This window comes from Myotis myotis, unplaced genomic scaffold (assembly GCF_014108235.1).
Source record: "Myotis myotis isolate mMyoMyo1 unplaced genomic scaffold, mMyoMyo1.p scaffold_m19_p_13, whole genome shotgun sequence".
In the NCBI taxonomy this organism is placed as follows: domain Eukaryota; kingdom Metazoa; phylum Chordata; class Mammalia; order Chiroptera; family Vespertilionidae; genus Myotis; species Myotis myotis.
The window spans coordinates 48,956,606-48,976,262 of NW_023416317.1; the positions used below are offsets into that span (position 1 = coordinate 48,956,606).

General features: G+C 54.5%; 1 protein-coding gene across 4 annotated transcripts in view; it reads left to right on the forward strand.

Moving 5' to 3' along the window:
• SLC6A20 (solute carrier family 6 member 20) overlaps nt 1–19,657 on the forward strand; it is a 28,249-nt gene that overhangs the window by 1,072 nt on the left and 7,520 nt on the right. Inside the window, exons 1-8 of one of the 4 annotated variants that reach the window (XM_036333071.1) lie at nt 1,303–1,537; nt 12,853–12,993; nt 14,580–14,671; nt 15,307–15,534; nt 16,287–16,397; nt 17,229–17,470; nt 18,717–18,879; nt 19,247–19,451. In XM_036333071.1, the coding sequence (XP_036188964.1) occupies nt 1,417–1,537; nt 12,853–12,993; nt 14,580–14,671; nt 15,307–15,534; nt 16,287–16,397; nt 17,229–17,470; nt 18,717–18,879; nt 19,247–19,451 (1,303 nt within the window). In that variant the 5' untranslated portion in view covers nt 1,303–1,416. Of the gene's footprint in view, nt 1–1,302; nt 1,538–6,917; nt 7,159–12,852; nt 12,994–14,579; nt 14,672–15,306; nt 15,535–16,286; nt 16,398–17,228; nt 17,471–18,716; nt 18,880–19,246; nt 19,452–19,657 lie in introns of those variants that run through there. The other 3 variants (XM_036333072.1, XM_036333074.1, XM_036333073.1) reach the window with 3 other exon arrangements.

Here is a 19,657-nt window from a genome sequence, read left to right on the forward strand (position 1 = left end):
AGCCAGTCTGGTGACCACCTTGCACACAGTCACCTAGCAAGACCGGTGGAAATGGGAGGTTTCTGCGGCCCCACCCCGAGCCTAGTGATCAGACTCTCTGGCCCTTAGGCTGGCGGAGAAGCAGCGTCCCCCATGGCAGTCGTTCAAAACCCAGTTTGGGGCTGCACAGGACACTACAGAGCCACACCCCAGGCCAGCCGTGGGCAAACTACTGCCCGTTTGAAATGAATAAAACTAAAAAAAAAAAAAAAAAGACCGTACCCTTTTATGTAATGATGTTTACTTTGAATTTATATTAGTTCACACAAACACTCCATCCATGCTTTTGTTCCGGCCCTCCCGTCCCGTTTAAGAACCCATTGTGGCCCTCGAGTCAAAAAGTTTGCCCACCCCTGCCCCAGGCCCTGCACACAGTAGGTACATAGGGCTGGTCTGTTGAGTGGATAGACAGAAATGGGGCTGCCTGTACAGCTCTTCCTCTGGAAGGGAGCGGAGGTCCCTCAATTCCTTCATGTCTCCTCCTCTGGGAAGCCCTCCCTGACCATACCAGCCCAGCGTGGTAACGGCTAACGTAACCCTTGCTTTGCCTCAATTGTCTTCCTTGCATCTAACCATGTTATATGTGGACTACAATGAAATTGTCCGTTCTGTGTGTCAAAAATGAGGAATGGGACATTTTATTCAGGTCAGTTCTTAAGTGCGTCCCTCTACCACAGCGGTTCTCAACCTGTGGGTCGCCACCCTTTTGGGGGTCGAATGACCCTTTCACAGGGGTCGCCTAAGACCATCGGAAAACACATATATAATTACCTATTGTTTTTGTGATTAATCACTATGCTTTTATGTTCAATTTGTAACAATGAAAATACATCCTGCATATCAGATATTTACATTATGATTCATAACAGTAGCAAAATTACAGTTATGAAGTAGCAACGAAAATAATTTTATGGTTGGGGTCACCACAACATGAGCAACTGTATTAAAGGGTCGCGGCATTAGGAAGGTTGAGAACCACTGCTCTACCAGAATGTCAGCTGCAGGAAGGGTGACAGCCCTGTGCCCAGACAAAGCACACAGTAGGCACTCAGTAAGTGCCAGGGAGGTGTTGACCACTCTAAGGAGCTCCAAGGCTCCCCGCCCGCCCCACGTCCAGCCCCAGGGACGGGGCGGCGCAATCTCCGGCGCCTTCCCGGCCGCGGCGGCCAGGCGGGGTGGGGCCGGCCGTCATCCATTTACCAGCCTCGCCCCTCCGACGGGCGCGCCGTTAATGAGATTAGCAATTAAAAGGCGGGCGGGCGTGCGACGGGGCCGCGGGGCCACCCCCAGGCCGGGGCGGGACGCGCGCCTGGCGGCCGGACACCTAAACAGCCGAGCAGGCGCCGGAGCGGGAGGCCAGCGCGCAGACCCGCGACCATGGAGAAAGCGCGGCCGCTGTGGGCCAACCCGCTGCAGTTCGTGTTCGCCTGCATCTCGTACGCCGTGGGCCTGGGCAACGTGTGGCGCTTCCCCTACCTGTGCCAGATGTACGGCGGAGGTGAGTGCGCCTCGGGGCGCCCGGACCCCGCGGGACGGTCGCCGGCGCTCCCGGCGCAGAGCGGCACTGAGTCCCCACACCTGGAGGTGCGCGCTGAGACTGGCCCCCTGTTCCATCCGAGGCTCGGAGAGTGTTGGTGTGATTGCCCCGATTTGCAGAGCTGGGAAGGGGACTCAGGGGCAGCCAAGGCGCCCCCCACGCCCTCTGCAACCCCAGCCCCATTCCAGGGGCGGCCAAGCCCCCTACCGTACCCTTGCTGGCCAGGCTAGGAGAATGAGGGACACTATTTTGAGAAGTGGCAATAGTCTGAATTCTGAGTGTCAAAAGGGAGCAGGAAATTGCCTTGTTCAACAGAAACTCTTACACTCTAGCTCCGAAACTTATGTTCCTGCAGCGTGATTAGAAATGCAGGATAGAGGATCTTGAGCTATTTCTTCAGATTTTTTATAAAAGGATTGGTTTGGTTTGGAATCACAGAGGCCAGGAAGGCAAATCATTCCCTCCCTCCCTCCCTCCCTCCCTTCCTTCCTTCCTTCCTTCCTTCCTTCCTTCCTTCCTTCCTTCCTTCCTTTCTACAATTTTTTCTCTGAAGCATCGCAGCATACTCACTAGGTAGACAGCACCATACACCGCATTCTCTTAACGTCCAGAGAGCCGGGACACCTGTGCCATGGTCTGGAACCTCGCGAAGGCCAAGGGCCTTTTGGAAGGCAACGTTGGCGGTAGGGATTGAAGTTCAGCGTTTTTGAAAATGTTTCTCTTAGTTGTTCCATTTCTAAAATTCTACCTAAAGGAAATATGAGAGTCCTGCCAGAAGGTGGATGATACAGGAGCGTCTCCATCTCTCAATAAAAGCAAAACACTGGACACTCCCAAGCCCTGCACTGAACGGGCCCCTGGCTCGGGAAACGTGGACCATCCATGCAGGGTGCTGCTCACAGCCATTAAGCCAGCGTTCCAGAAACTGTTATGCATCTTCTCATTTCATGCATTAGACGGAGGGAGGGAAGTCAGAGTCAAGGCTGAATAAAATGAATGATCTCAACTTAAAATATGCAGAGAAAAGAGAATGAAAAAATATACCAGCATGTTCACAGTAGTTAGTTACCTGTGGGTGGTGTTGGCTTACCTTATAGGGTGTGTGTGTGTGTGTGTGTGTGTGTGTGTGTGTGTAATGTCTTCTATAATCTGCATGGATTTTTTTTTTCACCATAAAGGACAATGAAAGATGTCAGGCCAAAGTATTTACAAAATTTAACCCACTTAAGAAGACTAAGACCTAAAACAGTGCTCCCCCTCTCTTGCCCCCACCACTCACAAAAACAAAACCTCAACAAAAAGGTTAATCCACAGAAGGTTCTTTTTTTTAAATATATATTTTATTGATTTTTTACAGAGAGGAAGAGAGAGGGATAGAGAGTTAGAAACATCGATGAGAGAGAAACATTGATCAGCTGCCTCCTGCACACCTCCTACTGGGGATGTGCCCGCAACCAAGGTACGTGCCCTTGACTGGAATCGAACCTGGGACCTTTCAGTCCGCAGGCCAACGCTCTATCCACTGAGCCAAACCGGTTACGGCAAGGGTTTTTTTTTTTTTTTAATAGTGCATTCTTAATTCTGACTCTTTTTTTTTTAATGTTAAGGGCATAAATACATCCTAATTATGTGAAGGGTGTGTGTGGCCATATGCCGTAATAGTGCCATAACTGCCTTTTGAAATAATTATTTGTCAGGATGCGATTTCCCCGTCATTCTGTGTCAGCACACCTACCCCCGCTACCTTTATCCTTTCCCAAACTTCGGCCAGGTGAGCCTTGCTGTCACATGACTATTCCATTCCTTGTCTCTAACAACACCATCACCTGGGTAGTCTACAGGTGGACACAATAACGCTGAAGTAGAATAGATCTAAGGTGCTGCTGGGAAAACCACAAGACCTTGAGGACTTGGGAAAAGGAAAGAAACTTGTGGCTGGGACAGAGTATATTACGTTGGTAGGTAGCTAGAAAGATGGATGGATGATGGTTGACGAAGGGATGGACCTGGAGAAAGGATGGAAGGATGGAAGGATGGCCGGGTTGGGGGATGGACGGATGTTGGTTGCGTGAATGGCACCCTCTCAGGCTTAAGTGTCTATAGCAGTGGTTCTCAACCTTGGCTGCACATTAGAATCACCTGGGAATCTTTTTAAAATCCTAATTTCTGGGCCTCATCCTCCGGAAATTCTGTTTCTTTGTTACTAATGTTGTGGTCTCACCCCATAACAAAGAAACAGAATTTCTGGAGGATGAGGCCCAGAAATCAGGATTTTAAAAAAATTCCCAGGTGATTCTAATGTGCAGCCAAGGTTGAGAACCACTGTTCTAGAGTTTCTCTGTCTCCTACTGGCCCGTCTCTGTGAGGTGGAGGGGGGGGGGGGGGGGGGGGGCGGGGGGGCGGTGTCAGAGGAGGCGCCAATAAATACTTGTTGGGTGAATGAGCCAGGTTCATTATGAAAAGCGCAGGGTCTGAGGCTGGTGGTTTTCTGAGCCTTTTGCTGACAATCGTGTCGCCTATTAATTAATAAGTGATTTATGTCCCCCCAAACCCAGGCAGCTTACAGATCCATCCTTTACCTAAAGCTAAAGGGTAAACCAATCACCCAGATCACCCATAAAAGGCTCCGAGTGTAAGTAACTTCCTTCCAAACAGAGCTGTGACCTCCCACCCCCGGTCAACAAAGAGCTTGTTGATCAGCTGCAGGGCCGCGCTGTGCCACATACTTCCCAGAATAAAACCGATTAGGGGTTTGTGCCCCTTCCACGGGGCTCTGTCCACGACCAGGGCGGCTGGTTTCCTCCCCGCTCTGCTGGCCGGACCCAGCCAGAGGAATGTTAATTCCGCAGACTGCACGCCAGGTCCCAACCACCTCGGTACAGCAGGCTGGCCCCGGGCGGCGGGGGAGGGCGTGCAGCTGTAGGAACCACACACAATCTCTTCTGGAAAAAGCTGGCAGGTCTGGGCGATCATGTCAAAGTCTAAGTTGTTCAGGAAGCAATCGAGATGCAAATGGGCTGCACACCAAGGTGCAGAGAAAGGTGCGCCGGCGGCTGGTGGTTCTAGAACCACGCGCTCCAGCCGCGGAGAAACTTGGGGCAATGAGAATGGTTGTGCGGCTGGTGGAAATCGGATTTTTTTTTCTCCTGAATTTTCTCTGTGGGCTATTTGAACCATAAAGAGAGGGAATCAGAGGCTACCTGACCGTGCAGTAGGGCAACGACACTCTAAGCCTGGATGTCCCCTCCCCGCAAAGCCCCTGCTGCTCTCTCCAGTGTGTAGGATCTTGGTAAACTGCTGGACCCCACGCCCAGAGATTCCGTCTCAGGTATCCGCAGGCGGGCAGGATTCTGCATTTCCGACAAGCTCCCAGGCGGTGCCCATCAGAGCTGCTGGCCCACGGACCACACTTTAGAGGAAGCCACTCTCCCAGGCACTAGCTGCTGGGAACCAAGCAGTCGGGGGGCTGGTAGATGTTGGACAACTGGCTTTGGTAGCGCAGGACCTAGTTTGTAGCATTTGCCAATTACCATGGTGTAAATGCTCCCACCATGGCTGGTTTCAGACTAGCAGAGTCACATCTGGGATGCGGGGTTGGGAAGAGATGGGCACGGCCAGCTCTTGTGAGCCAGGGTGAGCCGGCCCCGGCACACCACTGGAGCCACAGCCCTACAAGCCAGCACCAGCCCGGAACTGAGCCACACCAGGTAGGCTTTGTAGAGAACAAAGGTGTGTAAGTACAGGTAGAGGAGGTGTTTGGAAGCCTGCGGAAACTTTGCCCTGAGAGTGGTAGACTCCGATTTGTCTCTTCGTGGGTCTCAAAGAGGTAGAGCAAGATACAAGGGCTTGCGGAGATCAGTTTCATACAGAAGGAATTTCTCTTCTAGTGAGATTCTTGGGTTTAGCAAACAGATAAGGTACTGTGTGTGACAATTAGGAAAAGAAGTGGCAACATGCTCTAGAATAACAAATTTCTGTGTTTTGGAGTTACAGATGTAATACATCTCCATGGTATAACATTTAGAAAATAGAAAAATACAAATCCATCACCATTTATTAGGCCCCCTTATGTGCAATTTTTACCTCAAAAATGTGTGAGCTCTATGTCTCGGTGTTAAATATGTTTTCATCACTTTACCTGGGACTAGTGAGCCCGCCAGTGACACACACGGGGAGAAGTCCTGTGGGGCGTGCATGTGTTCCAGCTGCTGCGTAGGCACTTTCTGTCTCCCCGGCCCTCGTTCCCGATGGAAAATCCTTGGGCTTGCTGTCCGTGCCTCAGCTCTCCTCTTCTCATTTCCACTTCTCCGCCCTTTTCCTCTGGGCTGCAGGATCATTGCTCAAGGCTGTATTCATATTTTTCATCTTCATGTAATCTTGTTTCTTCTTGAATTGTCTTTTCTTCATCATTGCCTGATGCTGTTCTATAAACAGTGTCTCCTTGGCTCTCAGAGACCAAGTTTTAGACATTATCTACACAATTCTTCTGTTTCTCCCTTTCTGAGGGTGGGGACACAAAGGAAAGTCAAAGTTCAAAGGTTTGTAGATAAAATAATAGTCCTCTATCAGCGTTAACTTTTTTTTATTGATTTTAGAGACAGGCAGTTAGAGACATCGATTTGTTATTCCACTTATCTATGTATTTATTGATTGCTTCTTGTATGTGCCCTGACCAGAGATGGAGCCCGCAACCTTGACATATCAGGACGATGCTCTAACAACTGATCTACCCGGCCAGGGCTCAGTGTTAATTTTTTTATTTTGCTGATTGCCTGGGATTATGTGAGAGAATGTCCTTGTTTGTAGGAAATACACGCTGAAGTATTAAGAAGAAGGAAAAAAGCCCAGCTTGTGTGGCCCAGTGGTTGAGCGTCGACCTATAAATCAGGAGGTCACGGTTTGATTCCGGTCAGGGCACATGCCAGGGTTGACAGCTCAATCCCCAGTAGGAGGTGTGCAGGAGGCAACCAATCAATGCTTCTCTCTCATCATTGATGTTTCTCCCTCTCTTCCTTCCTCTCTGAAATCAATTTAAAAAAAATATTTTTTTAACACATTAAGCACCCAGCCTGTTTTGTCTTCCGGACGGAAAGTATAGTGTCAGTCACTGCTGACTGGGTGCTCAACGTGTTAAAAAAATAGTGGCTAAAATCACAATTAGTTATTTCTCATGGTTCTTGGGTGGGCTGCATGTTTCTCTGCTGGTCTAGTTGGGCCCCTCACACGTCGGAAGTTGGTACCAAGTTCGCGGGCCCTCGGTCTTCCTCGGGTTGCCTAACAAGGTGGTCTCAGGCCAAGTTCCAAGAGAATGAAGGCTCCTTCTCCCCACATCCCATTCGATAAGGCAGGTCCAAGGCCAGCCAGATTCACGTGTGGGATGTGGACTCCACTCCTCGCGGGAGCAACTGCACAGAATGTGGCTGCGTGGAATCTACCACGACATGTGCCCCCAGGACACGTGGGAGCAAAGGCGCCTTCTCAGGCCTCTGTCCGCCTCTCCCTGACGCCAGAGTCCCCTGGAGCAGAGCCCGCGTCCGGACTTTCACATGCGGGAGCCTGGGGAACAGTCCCATGAGAAAAGGGTGGGTTAATGGACTCGTTTTCAAACGGACTGCAAACCAATTTCTCTTTTATTGACATATATTTATATGCAGAAAATGTCGGGGTTTTCTGGTGTCCAGCTCTGCGAGTGCTGACAGATGCAGTGGTTGTGTTACCGTCGCCACAGTTGTGCCCTTTACAGTTAATCCCACCCCACTCCCTGCTCCCTCGAAACCTCAGATCTGTTTTCTGTCCCCACAGGGTTGCTTTCTCCAGCTTGTCATAGACATGGAATCCCACGGTGCGTAGCCTGGATTCTGGCGGCTGTCACTTAGCACAGTGGTTCTCAACCTTCCTCGTGCCGCGACCCTTTAATACAGTTCCTCATGTTGTGGTGACCTCCAATTTCATGGTTACAAATTGAACAGAATTAAAGCATAGTGATTCATCACAAAAACAATATGTAATTATATATGTGTTTTCCGATGGTCTCAGGCGACCCCTGTGAAAGGGTCGTTTGACTCCCCAAAGGGTCGCGACCCACAGGTTGAGAACCGCTGAAGGCATAATGCTTCTCTGAGATGCTCCCGGGCTGTTGGGAGCGGCAGTAGCGTGTTCCTTTTCGTCGCTGAGTAGTTAAGTCTCCCATGTGTGGATGTGCGGCCTGTATCACCCGTTCACCCATAGAAGGGTAATTAGGTTGTTTCCAGTTTCCCACAACTGTGACTAGAGCTGCTATCAACATCGTGTATAGGGGTTTGTGTGAAGGTGAGTGTTCATTTCTCTAGAGTTAACACCAGGACTGGCATTGTGGGGTCCTGTAGTAAGTGTATGCTAAGTTACAAGAGACTGCCAAGCTGCTTCCCAGAGAGGCCGCAGCTTTTTCCATTTCCCCGGCAACTATGGGAGCTCTCAAACCCTCCCGGGCACTTGGTATTGGCTTTACTAAGTGGCTCGTGAATCCGACAGCATCCCGTCCAGCACGGGAAGGGGCCCCCAGCATCTTCGAGTTGAGCCGTTCTAACGCGTGTGCAGTGGCATCTCACTGGGGTTTGAATTTGCATCGTCTTAGTGAACGCTGATGTTGAGCATCTTTTCACGTGCTAATTTGCCATTGATACATTTTCTTTGGTAAAATGTCTGCTCAATTTTGTTTTGTACAGGGTTCCTTTTTTCTCTCATTATTGAGTTTTGAGAGTCCCTTATATGTTCTAGATACAAAGTCTTTATCAGATATGTGTTTTGTAAACATTTTCTCCTAGTCTGTGGCTTGTCTTTTTATTCTCCTAACGCTGTCTTTCACGGAGAATTAAAAGGACGTCCCGTTTGTCAATATTTTCTTTCACAGGTAATGCTTTTGGTGTCATCTCTAGATCAGAAAGATTTTCTCGCGTGTTTTCTTCTAGAAATTTTTAAAAGTCTTGAGTTATACATATAGGCCCACTAGAGGCCCTGTGCATGAAATTCGTGCACAGGTAGGGTCCCTAGGGCTGGACAGCAATCAGGGCCGATCCGGTCCTTCCAGCTGCTGGCCAGGGCCTTCCTTCGTTCCACGCCTTCCCCGGTGGTCAGTGCATGTCATAGTGAGCAATCCAACTTCCGGTCTTTCAGTTGAACTCCCGAGGGGACACTTTGCCTATCAGGCTTTTATACATATAGATGATGCATTTTGAGGGGTGGGTTTTTGGGTATACAGTCTGAGATATTGAAGTTCGTTTTCTCTGCATATTGTTCTAGTTGTGTGTTTGGATATTTGTGGGGCAGTATAATGGAGCCCCATGCTCCATTATCGGGCAGAGGGCCATCGGACTGGCCCTGTCGCAGGGACAAGCTTTCCTGCACCTTGCTGTGACTGTTTAACACCCTGAGCTTTACTTGTAACCACAGAGAGTCTGGATATTGCTCCAGGCAGGTGTGTCAACACCACCTTATTCTCAGGATGCCCTGGGTGGGCCCCTGGTGGACTCCTTGCTGGCGAGAGAAGCCTAGGACGGTGCTGAGATGCCTTTCTGCAGGGCAGGAGGGGAGCAGCCGGCGTGTCTTCAGGGCCCAGAAGTGAGAGGGCAGGGTTTGTTCTAGGCCCCAGAGGAACAGGAGAACCCCGAGGCCTCACGGTGCGGGCCCTGCGCTCCTCCTCTCTGCAGTGAGAGAGCCACTGGGCTCTGCCTGGTCGCGTTCACTGCCACCTCCTCTGGGATTTATACCCAAGGAAATAACCACACACGTGGGCCAGGCTCTGCGCCACAGCTGGGATTGGGATGGCAGAAACCTAGCCACAGACCAAGTGCCCAAGGACCGATGGAATGAATTCTGGACCCATTTTCCTAGTGGAATGTTGCAGCTACTAACGGGTGACGCAGAGGTGCATGGTGTGTTGGGAGAGGGCCTGGGAGACCCCGGGGGTTATAGGGCAGCACACACCCGCAGTGGCGGCGTTTTTGTGTTAGCTGCTTATGTAAGCATGTGTGAATTTCGTTGTTTACCTTGAACTTTCAGAGCCTGTTCCTCTGTAACCAGACCTTAATCCCTGCACTGTAGCGTCAGGGTTTTTATTATTCAGATCCTGCCCTCTTTCCCACTGGACCTTTTTCTCAGGTTCACAGCCATGGACCTGGGGGAGGAATGGCCATGGCCGAAGGGCTGCGGAGAAGGAGGGGCGGGACCAACAGGAGAAGCAGTGGGTCAGGCATCTGCCTGGAAGGGGGATGGTGTCTGATGTGGTGACCCCCACACACAGGCTGCCTGCCGCTGTCCACGTGTGGGGCAGAGGGGGGGCATCTGTGGCTCCGTTCGCTGGCTCCCACTATCACCAAGGATGCTTGTCTACAGATGGCTCCTTGGGAATCAGTGGGTGTAAAATTTAGTATTAGTCAGTTTCATTAAAATGAAATTTTAGGCCCAGCTGGTATGCCTCAGTGGCTGAGCGTTGACCCGTGAACCAAGAGGTCACCAGTTCGATTCCTGGTCAGGGCACATGCCCAGGTTGCAGGCTCGATCTCCAGTGTGGGGCGTGCAGGAGGCAGCCGATGGATGTTTCTACCTATCCTTCTCCCTTCCTCTCTCTCTAGAATCAATAAAACATTTTTTAAAGATGAAATTTTAGGCTGAAGGCCACGGTATAAAACACACATATAGAGGTGCTCTCTAAAAGGAGGTGGTAGCCTAGGCTCTGTCTATTGGGGACCCCCAGGCCTCCCCACACAGACACCACAAGCCCCTGCCTTATCTCTGAAGATGTGAGGCTGGAGGACTAGCTTGTGAGCTGGACCAAGAAGAGGCAGCTGACCTTCCTCTGTCCAGGTGATCCCTCCAGGGCAGGGAGCAGGGCGGCTAATCTCCTATCCACCCCACACCCAGCTCCAGGTCTGGCCTGGAGAAAGTGAAACAATTGTTCCGCACATCCTTCCTGGCGGGCACATCGGGGCTGCAAAACGCCGAAAGCCATATGTGAAGGTGGGCAGCTGGGTGGGAGGACTCGGGGATGATGTGCAAAATATTTAGCAACTCTGTGTGGCCGGCCCTGACTAACCATTAGTCACCACAGTGGAGGATGGAATGGGGATTTTATTGTTTGTAAGTGACTGTATTTATAGCCACCGTACCATAGATACGGTGAGTGAGCCAATGGCCATTCCTTAATGCAACACAAGAACGTTCATCATGCGTAGTTTGCAGGCCCCTTAAGAGGTGTTCTCCTTAAGAGTCTGGATGTTGGAGATTCAGCAGTCAAACAGATCTTGGCAAGTCTCTTTTTACACAAACACATGATTAGGCGATTTAGCCGCTTGGTGCTACAACGTATTTGTACTCTCACTGGAAGTGGAGCCAGCACTACATGAAAATTGGGAACCTATCAAATTCGTGAGTAATACCTATTACACCTCGTAGCAGTAAGAACTATTGTCCCTGTGCTGGTGGCAAGAATGGCACCAGGTGTGAGGCCCTCGGGGTCAGACCGGACCTGGGCTCAGCAACCTCAGTACTTGAGTTCTGGCTAGGAAAGAATTCAGAGGCAAGACTCAAACTCTAAGAGAAAGTTTATGTAGAAGGTCACAGAGGTAGAAGAAGTGAAAGGTAGAAGACATGGGCTCAGGAAACAAATTACAGAAGCAAAAGGGTCCTTGAGCTTAGGAGAGAGGAAGGCAAAGGCGGGGAGGTGGGGAGGCAGGGAGGTGAGGAGTGGGAGAGCGCTCGGTCCTCCATCCTAAGCGCCTTTAAGGGTGGAGATTTTAGGGGAGGTCCCAGAGGTGGACCTCAATAGAATACTCATCAGCTTTCCAAGTGTGTCCTTGGGTCTCCGGGTCTCCGCTGACTGGTCAGCTCAGGGGGAGGGAGTCCTTCATCATTGCAGCTGGGCCTCCGGGCCTGGAGCTGAAATACAACCGAGGCCTAGATGTTATCTCTGGGGAGGAAAGGTCAGGAGGTCGAAACCGTGCCAGCCAGCGATATGCTAGGGAAGGAAAGTTCACCCTGTGGGCGAGATTCCTGTGTTCCCAGTTTCACCCATTGCTAGGCACCCGGGGCGTTCCACCCTGTGGCCTCTGCACCTGGCCCATCGTCCTTGTTCTGCTCAGGTCTGACTGCCTCCCACATCATACTTGGATTTCAAACATTTTATCTTCTTTCAGATGAGAACACACACACACACAAAAACAAACCTAAAAAAAAACACACAAAATAACCCAACCCCCGTAAAAAACATACACTTTTCTTAAAGACCACTTGCATTCCTCATTTGAAATATAATCAAACTGATGAAACTACATTTTCACCTTAAAGACGAGTGAGTAAAATAATTCCAATCAGTGTTACTATGAGCTACAACGTCAGCCCAGCTACTTTAATGACGACGAGTTCAGATCTCCCAGGGCGCCAGAGCGCTACACTGAGCTCTCACCACCAAGGCGAGAGAAAAAACCCACTAGCAAACACATGAGTTGGAGCCTTTGTTGTGATTTTTAAAGAATCTTTAGATAAACCATATGGATTAGAGAGGCAGGTAGGAAAACCAATGTTTGTGTCGCACCCTCCCTGCTGTGAACTGTCTCACAGACCCAGAGTTCCAACATTCTTGGTAAAATAATGTGGAAGGATCCGTATATGCCACAAAGATTTTCACGGGCATGGCTGGGTGTCATCATCCAAGGATAGATGGCTGAAGAGAGATGGATGGATGGATGGATGGATGATGGATGATGGATGATGGATAGATGAGAGGAATGACAGGTGGAAGAGTGTGAAGGCAGAAGGTGGAGGATGAGTGGAAAGACAGAAGGATGAATGGGCAAGTGGAGAGATGGGAGGGAGAATGGGAAGGAGGAAGGAGGGAGGGAGAGAGGGAGGGAGGGAGGGGGAGAGAGAGGGAGGGAAGGAAGGGAGGGAGGAAGGAAGGAGGGAGGGAGGGAGGGAGGGAGGGAGGGGGAGAGAGAGGGAGGGAAGGAAGGGAGGGAGGAAGGAAGGAGGGAGGGAGGGAGGGAGGGAGGGAGGGAGGGAGGGAGGGAGGGAGGGAAGGAGGAAGGAAGGAAGGAAGGAAGGGAGAATGGGAAGGAGGAAGGAGGGAGGGAGGGAGGGAGGGAGGGAGGGGGAGAGAGAGGGAGGGAAGGAAGGGAGGGAGGAAGGAAGGAGGGAGGGAGGGAGGAGGGAGGGAGGGAGGGAGGTTGGTTGTTGGCAGGGAGGTCGGGTGGTTGCGGAGTACAGCCCATTGGTGACCTGGCTGTTGGCCCTGCACGCCACAGGGAGCTTCCTGGTGCCCTACCTCATCATGCTCGTTGTGGAGGGGATGCCGCTCCTGTACCTGGAACTGGCGGTTGGACAGCGCATGCGCCAGGGCAGCATCGGCGCCTGGAGGACCATCAGCCCCTACCTGAGCGGTGTTGGTAGGTGATGCTCTCAAGCCTCCCCCACCGGGAGACCCCCTCCCTGTGTCCTGGGCAGCCCCGGTGGGGGTGGGAGCAAAGGGTAAGCACAAGGCCCAAGAGAGAGCCCTTGATGGGGATGGACAGACGGCCCAGGAGGGACTGACTGCCACAGAACATGGCTGAGCAGGGCTGGCTCCCCGTCCCCAGGAGTGAGGAAGGGAGGAGGCACAGGTGGGGACCTGAGACCGCATTGCTTCTCTGGACCGCAGGTTGCTAGTCTGTAAAGAGGAAACAGCCGCCCGCTGGGGCTGTGCCTCAGTGTCCTACTAACAACCACCTGGCACTGCCCCCTGCTGGCCCTGAATGGCACCTGCTCTCAGCGAGCACTGCGTGTGCCAGGTGCTGGCCTGTAGAGCATATGCGCACACATCAGCCCATTGCATCTTCTTCCCACCACTGAGAGGCTGTAGGGCTGTCATCAGCATCTCGGGTGGACGGAAGCTGGGCGCGCCTGCTGCCCGACTGCCTGTCCGCCCTGAGCCCGGGTCCTGGGCACCCTGGGGAGATGGTTAACCTGCCTTCACACCCTCCCGCTCCTGGGCTGCCTCTGCCAGCAGGAGGAACTTTGACCAGCGATGCCCACGCTCTGTTCTGCCAATGATCCCGCCCCAGACAGGATGCCAGAGTGACATCCCAGGGGCAAGGAGGGCGTAAACTTGTCCGTGACTCTCTCTGGCGCAGGAGACATGTGCCCAGTGCCCTCACGAGTCATCTTCAAACCCGAACTGCCTCCCACCGTGCGTGGCTGTTAATGTTTAGCACGGAGGTGTGTGGTTTGACAGTCCGCCCAGGCGAGCAATCCCAGAGGGCTTCTCCGAGGCGTCATCTGCTGCTTCTAGAAAAGAGGCCAGATGTTTGTGCCCAACGGGGGCTGGTGAATGTTTAACCACCGGCTCTCAGGTGGGGTGCGGGAAGGCTGCTGCGTGTGGTGTGAACACAACACCACGGCCAGTTTCAAACTCCTGAGATGTCCCGGAGCCAGGGGCTGGGCTGGGCAGAGGCGCGCACGGGCGGCGCCTGCAGACACCGCTGGTTGTCAGCCATCCCCTGCTCTGCTGTCCTCTCCCACTCCCACCCCGGGACCCCTGCACCCCACACACCTCCTCACACCCCTGCTCCCTGCCACCCCAGGGCGGGGATTGGCCCAGGTGACCTGACTCAGGTGAGCCAGGAGGGGGCAACCACAATGTCTGCCTCTTCCCAGCCCGGGTCTCAGGCGAGCTCTGTGCCCGGTTTTCTCCTCTGTGAGGGGATAATGACGCCCACGGCACATACAGTTCTTAGCACAGCAGCTGGCACTCAGGGCTCCAAGAAATGCCACTCCTCCTGTCCCAGGAGCCGGGAGAGAGAAGCGGGACGAGGCTAACCCTTAGCAGTGCCCGCAGACCCTGGTCACGGGGAGCCCCACACACCTGCTGCGGACGTTCTGCCAGCCCAGTAACTGCAGGGGTATCCTGGGCGCACGGGGGTAGAGGGGGCGTGGAGGGGGGGCCAGGGCTGCTGGCGGGCGGGGACGGCCCCTCAGCGCCCTCTGCTTCCCACAGGCGTCGCCAGCGTGGTGGTGTCCTTCTTCCTGTCCATGTACTACAATGTCATCAACGCCTGGGCCTTCTGGTACCTCTTCCACTCCTTCCAGGTGAGAGGGGCCGGGGCGTGGGGCGGGGCCAGGGCGCAGGGCAGGTGGCCACCGGGACAGGCCGGAGATTGAGGGTCAGAGTTCTTTTTTTTTCTTTTTAAATATATTTTTATTGATCTCAGAGAGGAGGGGAAAGGGGAGAGGAAGAGATAGAAACATCAATGATGAGAGAGAATCACTGATCAGCTGCCTCCTGCGCGCCCCCCTTCTGGGGATTGAGCTTGAAACCCGGGCATGTGCCCTGACCGGGAATGGAACCATGACCTCCTGGTTCATAGGTTGATGCTCAACCACTGAGCCACACCAGCTGGGCTGCGGGGCAGAGTTCTGTTGTCATAGGGAGTCTGGCCCTTGTCCGCTTGTGTATTCAGTCTCTCTGACCCACGGTAGAGTTAGGACTGTAAAGTGTGTGGAGCCCCGCGTGCACCCCCTCCCTGCCTCCCCCTACTCCCTACCTCATCTGTGCCCTCGACAAACCCTCTGACTCCCTGGCTGCCTTCAGGGCTCCCACCACCTGCCCTTGGGGACCAGCTTTCTTCTCCTCCAAAAGCCTGGTGTGAGGGCCACCTCCCATCCTCCCCCCTGACCTTCGGCCTCAGCCCTCACCTCTCTGTGTGATGCTGTGTTGACCCCAGGACCCCCTGCCGTGGTCCGTCTGCCCACTGAACGCCAACCACACAGGCTACGACGCGGAGTGTGAGCAGGCCTCCTCCACCAAGTACTTCTGGTACCGGAAGACCCTCAACATCTCGCCATCCATCCAGGACAGCGGCAGCCTGCAGTGGGAGCCCGCGCTCTGCCTCCTCCTGGCCTGGCTCGTAGTCTACCTGTGCATCCTGCGGGGCACCGAGTCCACCGGCAAGGTGGGGGCAAGGTGGCGGGGCTGGGGTGGGGGGGACGGCAGACTGCCTCCTGCCAGCGAGGGGCAGAGCTGGCTGGGGGAGGCGGGCGGGCGGTGCGCTGGCACAAGCCACTTGCCAGGTAAATATAAAGGTGGTCAGAGGTCAGCCCTCAATCTCAAAACCAGGCCTTTCCCGCCCCGAAAAAGACAGGCATTTCTGGGCCAGCCACACTGCCCAGTAGCACCAAGCAACCAGACAGGGAGTTTTCCCTCCTTTAAAACCTTAGATGGTTGAAGATTTCCCAGAGACACCTGCCCTGCTCTCAGGCCTCCCATGGGCACCGCCTGAGAGCTTTGGCCCCTCCGCTGTCTCAGTCCACCCCGAAGGTTCTGGTGATCAGCGAGGGGCAGCCTGAGTGCTGGGGTGTTAAAATGCACACACGTTCCTGTGGTGGATGTGCTTGAGGGCGGCCCCGATCCTTCCCAGAACGAGGCCAGGTTGAAGGGAGGTGGAGGGCCGGCCTCTGCTCTGCGTTCCTCTTCTCTGTGGAACCAGGGATTTCCTGGCACTTACGGGCCTGGCGACCACGCCCCACCACCCGTCTCCCAGCCCAGACGCAGGACCTGACGAGACCCCATGCCTTCCCTGCTGTCCGCAGCCTGAGCCCAGACAGCATGGTGTTTCCTGGGACGGAGGGTCTGCTGTAGGCAAAGGGCCTGCTGAGGGTCTGGCCACATCTCCCGGAGCCTGACTCTGCCCTCTGGTGCCCGCAGGTGGTGTATTTCACCGCGTCGATGCCCTACTGTGTGCTCATCATCTACCTGATCAGGGGCCTCACGCTCCACGGGGCCACCAACGGGCTGCTGTACATGTTCACCCCCAAGGTACGAGCCGGAGGGACAGCCTGAGGTGCCCCATCTTCCTGCCCCTTCCAGAGGGCGGAGAGGGCAAGAGGGAGGGTGGAGAAAGCTGTCCTGAACCCAGGAGGCTGGTGGGAGCCCCCAGGCCTTGGGTGGGGATGGATGACCTGCGGGTGCTGAGTCACCCTCAGCCAAGCAGTCCCCAAGCCCTGTGACTTCTGGGCATTGCGTCTTCTGTCCACTCCCATCCTCGTCCTCACTGCCTCCCACCTACGGCTGCCCCATGTCTGGCCTCCTGGCCCCAGTCTCACCCCAGCCCCGCCTTCCAGCCTGTGGACTAAGTTATCTGCCCTGAGCATCATCTCGGTTTCCCTTCGGGGCAAATCCACTCTCGGCAGGGGTTTCGGGGTCCCTCCCCAGGCTCCCCACAGCCAGTCTTTGTCACGGTTGCCTTGGGGACAGGACAGGTTCTTCATTTAGCAAAGAATGGCCCCTGGGAACAAATGGCTGTGGTGGCAGCCCCCTCCAAGAGCCCCCCTGCCGCCACATCACCGGGGTTCAACCCAGACCTCGGCCTCACCACCAGGCCCCGCCACCTCCATCTCGGGAGACCCAGGCCCGTGCAGTGCCCAGCTCAGGCATCGGGGGCCTGGTTCCTTTTGAAGTGATTTCACCCCACACTTCCCACTGCACACCTCCCCCGGGGAAGGAGCTGTGGGGACACGCAGGAGGGATGTTTCATCTGCTAAGGATGTGCCAGGCAGGGTCCTCCAGGGCCGCCCTCCCTCCCCTGCCCGAGAGGTTGGGGTCCCCCCACCCCCCTGGGCTCACAACCCTGTCCCTGCTGGCTTCCAGCTGGAGCAGCTGGCCAACCCCAAGGCCTGGATCAACGCAGCCACCCAGATCTTCTTCTCGCTCGGCCTGGGGTTCGGCAGCCTGATCGCCTTCGCCAGCTACAACGAGCCCTCCAACAACTGCCAGAAGCACGCCATCATCGTGTCCCTCATCAACAGCTCCACCTCCATATTCGCCAGCGTCGTCACCTTCTCCATCTACGGCTTCAAGGCCACCTTCAACTACGAGAGCTGCTTGAACAAGTAAGCCGGGCTGTCGGGGAGCAGGGTCGCAAGGGGCAGGCGAGTCTCCAAAACTCAAGCGGAAGGGGCACTGGGGAGAGGCGGATGCCAGGCACCCAGGGGTGTGGGGCACAGGGCACCCGCCTTGCAGTCCTCGATCCAGTGTCGAATGCAGGCTCTGCCCACGGGCAGCAGCAGCTGGAGGCCTGTGCCGACTCAGCGTGTGCCCGAAGGGAGGGGCACCATGTACTCAGAGCCCTCAGCACGCAGGGCATCCACAGCCTTCATTTCTTCGGCCCCAGAAGCAGCCGAGAGCTCCATGGCTGAGCCGTGGAGATTCCAGAAGCTGCTCTCTGTGATCTTTCCCAAATTCGAGAAACACCCGCAGGCACCCTGTCCAACAGCGTGTCACTAGCTGCGAGGGGCTCCTGACAAGGTTAAATGTCAATTTAACGCTTCCTTAAACGTAGATTTTGATTTAAATCAGCGGTTCTCAACCTGTGGGTCGTGACCCCTTTGGCGGTCGAACGACCCTTTCACAGGGGTCGCCTAAGACCATCCAGCATATCAGAGATTTACATGACGATTCATAACAGTAGCAACATTACAGTTACGAAGTAGCAACGAAAATAATGTTATGGTTGGGTCACAACATGAGGAACTGTGTTTAAAGGGCCAGAAGGTTGAGAACCACGGATTTAAATCAATTCCTCGGGGCCACATGTGGCTCCTGGGGGCCACAGTGGACGGCACGGACCTGGGACATTTCCCATCACAGACGCTCGGCCGGACAGAGCCGGACAGCGGTCACAGAGCCCGCTGTGCGCTTGGTCCCTCTTGTCACCACTGTTCCTACTCGAGGCTTCTTCAGAGCCCCTCTAAATACCTTGCCCTTTAAAAGGTCAGCAATTGCCCGGCCGGCGTGGCTTAGTGGTTGAGCGTCCACCTATGAACCAGGAGGTCAGGGTTCGATTCCCGGATTGTGGGCTCGATCCCCAGTGTGGGGCGTGCAGGAGGCAGCCGATCAATGATTTTTCTCTCATCGTTGACGTTTCTCTCTCGCTCCCTCTCCCTTCCTCTCTGAAATCAATAAAAGTATATTTTTTAAATAAATTAAAGGTTGGCAATCAGTAGATTCCTCTGGCGAGGACCTTACATAATCAGAAAAGAGGAGGCGGGCGGGGGGACAGCGTGGGCCCGAGCCCCCAGCAGGCTGGCGACAGCGGCCTTTCTGTTCGCGGGGGTCATTCTCATGCTCTGCCCGCAGGGTGATTCTGCTGCTGACCAATTCTTTCGACCTGGAAGATGGCTTTTTGACAGCCAGCAACCTGGAGCAGGTGAAGGGCTACCTGGCGTCTACCTACCCCGACCAATACAGCAAGGTGTTCCCACTGATTAAAAACTGCAGCTTGGAGTCGGAGCTGGACACGGTAAGGCGCTGGCAAGGTCTCAGGGACGGAATTCTTCTCCCTCCGCCTCTTCCGGGAGAAGGGAGGACGGGCCACCCTCCCCCCGGCTGCTGCCCGGGGACACTGGTTCCTTTGGGTGCTCCGTGCCCTTGTTTCCTCTTCCTTTTAAATGTTGAAAAGGCAGAAAGTACGAAGAATCCTATAACCGGCACCCACGTGTCCACCACCTGAAAGAACCGTTGTAAACACTTGTCATTAGGGGCTCAGACGGGGCGCTGGCCTGCAGGTGGGAGAGCCAGCTCCGAGGTCCCCCACAGCTTAGCGTCGGGGGTGTCCGGGGAGCCATGCGTCCCTCGGTGTGTGACTGGGGTCTTGTCCCCGGGGGCAGGCCGTCCAGGGCACCGGCCTGGCTTTCATCGTCTACACCGAGGCCATAAAGAACATGGAGGTGTCCCAGCTGTGGTCGGTGCTGTACTTCTTCATGCTGCTGATGCTGGGGATCGGGAGCATGCTGGGCAACACGGCCGCCATCCTCACGCCCCTGACCGACAGCAAGGCCATTTCCCGCCACCTGCCCAAGGAGGCCATCTCCGGTGAGCGGTGGGCGGGGAGGAGGCGGGACTCGGGGAGGGAGGATGTGGGGACCAGCGACCTCACAGGAGTCCTGCCTTCACCTTCTCCTCCCCCTGGGCAGTCGGGACCTGGCACGTGTCAATCACCCCATGCGTCTGGCTCTCCACCCCAGGGGGACGGGAAGTGGCCACCCCGACTTGGGGAAAAGGCCAAGCTCCCCAGCCTG